Genomic DNA, 9,321 nt, shown 5'->3' on the forward strand with positions numbered 1-9,321 from the left:
TGTAACCAATGACAGTAGTGAGGGGTGTGTCATAATGATTACGTTCATTAAAATTAATTAGTGAAACTGTTAAAAAATAGTATATGGCATATTAAATATATTACGCTATTGTTATCATATAGAAACATAATGGAATATTGTACATCATATTAGCATCAACATACATTATTGTTTCATTCAATTTCACATAATAATTTAATATTTAATTGTTGTTACATGTAATACTCGTTCAACCTTAATTGACCCCTAGTGGTCTGAATATTGACTTGGATCTCAGGCCCTTCTTATGAACACATTTTCCTTTATGAACAAGTCTTATAAATTGAACAATTCTTTTTACAGCTTATTAGCGTACACCTAATATGTTCCCTCTGTTGATGATGTTCATTATATATTAAGGTTGAACCAGTATTACATGTAACAAAAATGAAATACGAAATTATTATGTGAAATTGAATGAAACAAAAATGAATGTTGATGCTAATATGATGTACAATATTCCATTATGTTTCTATATGATAACAATAGCATAAAATATTTAATATGCCATATACTATTTTTTAACAGTTTCACTAATTAATTTGAATTAACTTAATCATTATGACACACCCCTCACTACTATCATTGGTTACACTAATTGCACTGTGTGTCAACATAACCTGGTTCAAGTATTCATGACATCACCCTGAGGAAGGCACAGTGATGCTGAAACGTTGGTAAATACCCATTAAATTGCTGGGAGTTTATACATGGAGTGTGCAACTTTATTTATTTTGATAGTTTATTCGCCGTTAGTCAGCGCCTCCACACAAACTATTATTCTGGGCGTGCGCCAGCTCATGTTTTTTATCAGACAGTAATGTTAAATCAACCTTTCTCTAGCTCAGTAGTAACCAGACAGTTGGGGTTGGACATTTGCAATGTTTGACAGTTTGTAAATCCTTTTTGTTAACCCTGTCAATGTGTCTTCCTCTTCTAGCTGTGAGGCTACTGCACTGAGAACTGGTGTTACGGAGGATCAGTAAGGACTTGTGAGTGAGGAAGCTATCCTGTTAAGCATGCTCAGTGACGCCTGTAACACTGGGCCCTCTACTGTGTCTCTACTGGACTCTACTGGACTCTATCCTGTTAAGCATGCTCAGTGACGCCTGTAACACTGGGCCCTCTACTGTGTCTCTACTGGTCTCTACTGGACTCCACTATGTCTCTACTGGTCTCCACTCGGTCTCTGCTGGACTCTACTGTGTCTCTACTGGTCTTTACTGGACTCTACTGTGTCTCTACTGGTCTTTACTGGACTCTACTGTGTCTCTACTGGTCTCTACTGGTCTCTACTGGACTCTACTGTGTCTCTACTGGTCTCTACTGGACTCTATTGTGTCTCTACTGGGCTCTACTGGACTCTACTGTGTCTCTACTGGTCTCCACTGGACTCTACTGGACTCTACTGTGTCTCGACTAAACTCTACTGGACCACTGGTCTCTACTGGTCTCTACTGGACTCTACTGTGTCTCGACTAAACTCTACTGGACTCTACTGGACTCTACTGGTCTCTACTGGACTCTACTGTGTCTCTACTGGTCTCTACTGGACTCTACTAGGTCTCTACTGGACTCTACTGGACTCTACTAGATTCTGAAAATAACAGACACATAACAGACCACCCCGACAACAGACATACAACATACTACTCTGACAACAGACACACAACAGACCACTCCGACAACAGACACATACCAGACCACTCTGACAACAGACCACTCCGACAACAGACACATAACAGACCACGCCGGCAACAGACACACAACAGACCACTCTGACAACAGCAGACCACTCTGACAACAGACACATAACAGACCACTCTGACAACAGACACATAACAGACCACGCTGACAACAGACACATAACAGACCACTCTGACAACAACAGACCACCCTGACAACAACAGACCACCCTGACAACAGACACACGACAGACCAATCGGATAACAGACACATAACAGACCACTCTGACAACAACAGACCACTCTGACAACAGACGCACAACAGACCACTCTGATAACAGACGCATAACAGACCACTCTGACAACAACAGACCACTCTTACAACAACAGACCACTCTGACAACAACAGACAACTCGGACAACAACAGACAAACAACAAACACTCGCCGCTGAGACTGATGGCCTTTGGCATTTCATAACGATGTATTGAAAATTTGACATTGCTATGTACGCAGTACTTAAAGAAATAGTTTCACCAATGCTGGTACGTCACGTTCTGACTGTATATGTGTTTTAATGAACTAGATATGTATCACTGTTTATAATGTAGAAGAGTTGTTTTATTAAGTCTTATTCAAGGAAGCAAACACATGGAAAGTACTCAGCAGACAGCCAGACAGACGCTAGTGGGGATTCACCACCAGCTATTCTGTTGATTAACGCCTCCATCACAGCGACAGTGTCATTGCATTTTGGTACACCAGAAGTACATTCATTTCCAATGGAACACTGTGTTTGCCTTGCAGCATTGCGTTGCAGAGGCAGATACAGTACGGTCTGTGTGGTGCAACCGTTGGATTTATAGAACGTATGAGTCAAACTGTATGAGTCAAACTGTATGAGTCAAACTGTATGAGTCAAACTGTATGAGTCAAACTGTATGAGTCAAACTGTATGAGTCAAACTGTATGAGTCAAACTGTATGAGTCAAACTGTATGAGTAGACGGCTTGACAGAAACGGTAACAGAAGGTGAATGTTGAACTGTTGTGACACACATATCCAGATGATGCTGCGTAACATTTAGCACGATGACACTGTCGGTGTGATGGAGGCGTCAGAACAAGTGACATTTCCCTGTCTCTCTGGCTGTTCCCCATTTCCCTGTCTCTCTGGCTGTTCTTATCGTTACCAGTACTATGTGTCTCTCTGTACAGAGTATTAAACAGGATATTAAAAAGCTCTTTGATTTTTAGCACCACAGCGACATCTGACATGATATTACTTCAGCTTTTTCCCAATGCCTAATATGGAAATGATTTTTACTCAAACAACAATTCCAGTGTTTGAAGCGAGCAAGGCAAAGCACTGTCTCTGGATAACAGAGTCTGTTAGATGTGAGCGTATCAGTTGAAAACAGCAACAACGGGCCTTAGTTTCTAAATGTCTCTGTGTCAAACTGTCAACTGGTCGGCCTAAGCTATGTACTGATGCTGTCAGCCTTTACAGTTAGCGCCCAACGCTACTGCTAGATACAGACACACTCGTATCATTAACCACAAACACACCGCTGCACACACACACACACTGAGATAGATAGAGTCACACAGGAAGAACTGATACTGGTTGGAATAGGGAACAACGAACCAATGAGGAGGCAACGCTAATGAAGAATGGTTGCCTCGACACCTCAGAGAACACAATACGGGCGTGTCCCAAATGGCACCCTATTCCCTACATTGTTGTGCACTACCCTGCCCTGGTCAGGGTAGGGTAGTGCACTAAATAGGGAATAGGGTGACATTTGGGACGCGTTCTAGTTTTGACCACAAGACTGTTGTTCTCAGTCTGAGTGGAGCGTGTAGCTACGCTGTGTGTGTTAGACCACAACCAGCCTGCTCAGAGAGAACCACACAGACAGGACTCGCAGCAGGCAGGCAGGCAGGCAGGCAGGCAGGCAGGCAGGCAATCACCGAGGTTGAGACAGTACTCTAAAACCCACAGATAGGTTTAGGGCCGTCAAAAAATGGATAGTGGGTAAAGATATCTGAGGCTGCTGTACTTTCTCATACATTGAGGCACACACTGATGGTCGAAGCTAAACACTGATGGTCGAAGCTAAACACTGATGGTCGAAGCTAAACAATAGTACTCTCTATCTTGGATATTCAGATGGTGGTTCATTTACAATCAAATAGAGACTCCATTATAATGATAACTCCCTGCTGCCCTCTGACACAGCATTTCCCCATTGTCATCCTCGCTCACTATCATTTTATTTTTTAAATGTCAATCTATTTGGATGTGGTCGTCCATGAATAGTTGTCAGACAGATAACAGCTCACGGTGAATGGCTGCGTTTCGCTCCCCGGATCCAGAAGGAGAGGACAGCAGAGAGGGTCACCTCCATGACCAACACACAGAGCATCAGCACCTCCAGCTGTTACAGAAACACAACAACAAAACTGTCAGGGACAGACCTTCATCAAGCATGATGCTGTCATATCCCATTACTACAGTACGTCAACTTTGATGAGAACAAAAATCTACTTTTATAACTAATAACCTTTATATGATGTTGAACATTGGAATCCCAGGAAGGCATGTCCATGCCCAAGTCAACGCATATCAACACTCCTCCAACTCCTGCTACGACCATGCTGCCAATGTTGACACACAGACAGACCTACAGATTCACAAGACAGAGCGTTACATGGACCTTCTACCATCGGCTACTGTGTGTTAAAATGACATGAAACTCATCAAAGCCTCCAAGGTTTCAATCAAGGTTTTTAGTAAATCTAGTCTAATATAAACATGAATATCAGAACAGTCAATGTATAAACACTTTAAAAAAATCTTTAATCAATTAAAACATTTAACTGCTTGCTGATCTGTTGTTTTTTTATTTGTGATGTTGTCTGTATCCCAATGTACATTATATTGTGTAAAGGTTTTCTAATCTAAACTAATCTATCGTAATCTAATCTACCCAGGGGGCAAAACTGGTTCCAATGCAGCGATTATGATGTTAATCTGGTTGTAGTTCAATCTGTTTTGCCCGCTGGGTATTTCTGCATTGCGATTATTTGACTCACAGGTAAAACTACTGACTCACAGGTAAAACTATTGACTCACAGGTAAAACTATTGACTCACAGGTAAAACTATTGACTCACAGGTAAAACTATTGACTCACAGGTAAAACTATTGACTCACAGGTAAAACTATTGACTCACAGGTAAAACTATTGATTTACAGGTAAAACTATTGACTCACAGGTAAAACTATTGATTTACAGGTAATACTATTGACTTACAGGTAAAACTATTGACTTACAGGTAATACTATTGACTTACAGGTAATACTATTGACTTACAGGTAAAACTATTGACTTACAGGTAATACTATTGACTTACAGGTAAAACTATTGACTTACAGGTAATACTATTGACTTACAGGTAATAGTCTGGGGAATTTGAACAACAGGTTGGATAACAACCCAGCGATGAAGAACTGAGGAGAGAGAAGAGAGAGAGAAGAGAAGAGAGAGAGAAGAGAAGGATAACATTTAAAGGTCCTCACATTGACAGCAATTATCAATAGGTTTTATAAGCGTGTTAATCAATATTTTACTATTGCTTAATGAACAGAAACTTGGGTGAACAGTTTTTTACTAATTGATTTTACTTAATTGCTTAAATTCTAATTTAGTGATAGTTACATGACCAGTATATTATACACTGAAATAAGAAGATGACATTCAGAAGTTCATGTAAAACATGTTCACCCTTAAATTTCAGTCAGTGCTATTGAATTGTGGGTAAAAACAATATATGCATCCAACAAGCTGTGAATTTGACCCCAGAGTAGTACTCTTGAAAACCTTCATCAAAAGACTTTCAGTATTTCCAAAGTGATCCTCGATGTTAAAACAAATAACATGTAACGATTAAAAGACAATGCTACCACTACTCACTAGTAGTCCAGTGAAGGGTGCGACTCTGAACACGGTTAAAAGGGAATGCCTCGCCTCCCGAGTTGCCGCAAACACAACTCCTACTGCAACACTGAGTAGACCGCTCGTCATCTGCAAAGACTGTTGCAAACACAAACCCTCACAAATTAACCTTAATTAATTATCATCCATAAATGTATTTTCTGTGAAATGCATTTCTGTGCCACCAGAAGCAAGACCATTCTAACTAAACATACACTTCTTTAAATTCATATATATTCATATATTTATATAGTTAGCTGTTACACAGTCCTGTCATATATTTATATAGTTAACTGTTACACAGTCCTGTCATATATTTATATAGTTAGCTGTTACACAGTCCTGTCATATATTTATATAGTTAGCTGTTACACAGTCCTGTCATATATTTATATAGTTAACTGTTACACAGTCCTGTCATATATTTATATAGTTAACTGTTATACAGTCCTGTCATATATTTATATAGTTAACTGTTATACAGTCCTGTCATATATTTATATAGTTAACTGTTACACAGTCCTGTCATATATTTATATAGTTAACTGTTATACAGTCCTGTCATATATTTATATAGTTAACTGTTACACAGTCCTGTCATATATTTATATAGTTAACTGTTATACAGTCCTGTCATATATTTATATAGTTAGCTGTTACACAGTCCTGTCATATATTTATATAGTTAACTGTTACACAGTCCTGTCATATATTTATATAGTTAACTGTTATACAGTCCTGTCATATATTTAATGCATTTTAAACATTTACATTTGGGTCTGGTAGTTATTTATTAATTGACATTTAATGACGACAGATGCTCTAAAAAAGGGAAGTGTTACACTCGTCGTCGGATGATAAATGACCGGAACACCGGGAAAAAACAATGAACACACACCGAACGTAAAGCTAGTCGTACATAAAGCAACAAACGAAGATAAGATCCCACAAAACCCAAAAGGAAACGGACAACTTATATCTGATTCCCAATCAGAGACAATGACAGACAGCTGCCTCAGATTGGGAATCAAACACACCAACATAGAAACAGAAAATCTAGAATGCCCACCCTAATCACACCCTGGTATTTGAATATCACAATGTATAATACATTATAAGGTATTTCAATATCACAGTGTATAATACATGATAAGGTATTTAAATATTACAGTGTTTAATACATGATAAGGTATTTAAATATCACAGTGTATAATACATGATAAGGTATTTAAATATCACAGTGTATAATACATGATAAGGGATTTAAATATCACAGTGTATAATACATGATACGGTATTTAAATATCACAGTGTATAATACATGATAAGGTATTTAAATATCACAGTGTATAATACATGATAAGGTATTTAAATATCACAGTGTATAATACATGACTGACATGATAAGGTATTTAAATATCACAGCGTATAATACATGACTGACATGACAAGGTATTTAAATATCACAGTGTATAATACATGACTGACATGATACGGTATTTAAATATCTCAGTATATAATACATGATAAGGTATTTAAATATCTCAGTGTATAATACATGATAAGGTATTTAAATATCACAGTATATAATACAGGACTTAAATGATAAGGTATTTAAATATCACACAGGTCCAAACTATGGAGACAAAACTATCCATAAACTTGAGATCGGCATTCATGCATGCCTGGAATCATGAGAACTCATGAGACAGTATACATTCTGTTAAAAGAAAAACGTTTGGTTAACAGTTCCCCATTCAAAATAGACTTTCACACTTCTCTCATGAACCAGTATACTAATAACTGCATTAGTTCCTCTTATAAATTCCCCTCACTGTGCATGTCCACTTAACATATAACAGAGACACTGTAAAGGCTGAGTCTTGGGTTACTACATGATTCTATATGTGCTATTTCATAGTGTTGATGTCTTCACTATTATTATACAATGTAGAAAATAGTAAAAAAATAAAGAAAAACCCTTGAATGAGTAGGTGTTCTAAAACTTCTGACCGGTAGTGTGTATATATAAAAATCATAGAATTAGTGCGCTGGGCGTTTACTCGTCCCGTAGTCGGTGAAAAAGTGACAGCACCCCCACCCCCAAACTACTTCCCACGGCTATGCCCATAGATAAAGAGCATGAGATTATATAGAGCTCTTAGTATTTATGCTCATAGATAAAGAGCAGTATAATATGGTGTTATATAGAGCTCTTAGTATCTATACTCATAGATAAAGAGCAGTATAATATGGTGTTATATAGAGCTCTTAGTATCTATACTCATAGATAAAGAGCAGTATAATATGGTGTTATATAGAGCTCTTAGTATCTATACCCATAGATAAAGAGCAGTATAATATGGTGTTATATAGAGCTCTTAGTATCTATGCCCATAGATAAAGAGCAGTATAATATAGTATTATATAGAGCTCTTAGTATCTATACTCATAGATAAAGAGCAGTATAATATGGTGTTATATGGAGCTCTTAGTATCTATGCCCATAGATAAAGAGCAGTATAATATAGTATTATATAGAGCTCTTAGTATCTATACTCATAGATAAAGAGCAGTATAATATGGTGTTATATAGAGCTCTTAGTATCTATACTCATAGATAAAGAGCAGTATAATATGATGTTGTATAGAGCTCTTAGTATCTATGGTCTTACCCCCAACACGGCAGGCTGCTTCAGCAACAGGTCATGGAGTGGTCCTTTGGGAGCAGGCATTAGTTCAGTTGCTTGGTAATACTTGATCAGTGGTTCTCCTCTCTGGTCCCCGGCCTCCTCATACTCCTCCTCCTCAGCCTCAGGACCCAGGATGTCCATAGGGATGTCTGCACAAGCCATGACGTCTCAGTCACAATACCTGTGGGAATATGATGTTGTTTCGCTGATGAGTATTAACTTCTGAAGTTATAATGCAATCATAACAGTTTGATATATATATACACTGTATACCCTTCATCTATTTCTTTAATTGCAACAATCTAAAATAGTCCTGATCATGTTTTTATCTCCTGAATTCATCGTCATCACCACTACCATCATCATCAACATCCTCATCATAATCATCAACATCATCAACAGCATCATCAACATCATCATCCTCATCATCATCCTCATCATCATCCTATCAAAACAGTCATTATAGCCTACATTTAGCTTGAAACTGTTGTGAGAGAAATCAGAGTGTCTCGCCTTCTTTTACATAGAAGATCATTAACATAAAATATTGACAACTGTATTCATATGATAAACATTTACATTAAAACTATCACTATTATTATATTGACATTTCTCACATTCACACTCACCAGAGTTGATTTAATGCTCGTACTGTTGTCCCCTAAAACTATGGTCTTGAAGTGCCTTCTTCAGCATCACTGTGTCTGCTCCCTGTAATGTTTAGCTTCTCACCATTTCCTCTGTTGACGTGGAGGAAGCTCTTCTAAACTGTGACCACAATGGCCACTCTCTCTCTCTCTCTCTCTTCTCTCTCTCTCTTTTCTCTCTCTCTCTCTCTCTCTCTCTCTCTCTCTCTCTCTCTCTCTCCCTCTCTGTCTCTCTCTCCCTCTCTCTCTCTCTCTCTCT

General features: G+C 38.1%; 2 protein-coding genes across 5 annotated transcripts in view; one reads left to right on the top strand and one right to left on the bottom strand.

Moving 5' to 3' along the window:
• LOC139572986 (pleckstrin homology domain-containing family G member 4B) overlaps positions 1-2,986 on the top strand; it is a 91,614-nt gene extending 88,628 nt beyond the window's left edge. For all 3 annotated transcript variants that reach the window (XM_071395927.1, XM_071395928.1, XM_071395929.1), the window contains one exon: positions 980-2,986. Coding sequence is in view for 1 of the 3 variants with exons in the window: in XM_071395928.1 (XP_071252029.1) it covers positions 980-985 (6 nt within the window). In the remaining 2 variants the exon portion in view is untranslated. The remainder of the gene's footprint in view (positions 1-979) is intronic.
• The window catches only part of LOC139572987 (uncharacterized), a 33,193-nt gene continuing 26,194 nt past the window's right edge, over positions 2,323-9,321 (bottom strand). The window contains exons 1-6 of one of the 2 annotated variants that reach the window (XM_071395930.1): positions 9,045-9,202; positions 8,398-8,596; positions 5,702-5,821; positions 5,182-5,238; positions 4,290-4,409; positions 2,323-4,163 (exon numbers count right to left, since the gene is read on the bottom strand). In XM_071395930.1, coding sequence (XP_071252031.1) covers positions 4,065-4,163; positions 4,290-4,409; positions 5,182-5,238; positions 5,702-5,821; positions 8,398-8,577 — 576 coding nt within the window. In that variant the 5' untranslated portion in view covers positions 8,578-8,596; positions 9,045-9,202 and the 3' untranslated portion in view covers positions 2,323-4,064. Of the gene's footprint in view, positions 4,164-4,289; positions 4,410-5,181; positions 5,239-5,701; positions 5,822-8,397; positions 8,597-9,044; positions 9,203-9,321 lie in introns of those variants that run through there. The other variant, XM_071395931.1, reaches the window with a different exon arrangement.

This window comes from Salvelinus alpinus, chromosome 4 (genome assembly GCF_045679555.1).
Source record: "Salvelinus alpinus chromosome 4, SLU_Salpinus.1, whole genome shotgun sequence".
NCBI lineage: Eukaryota > Metazoa > Chordata > Actinopteri > Salmoniformes > Salmonidae > Salvelinus > Salvelinus alpinus.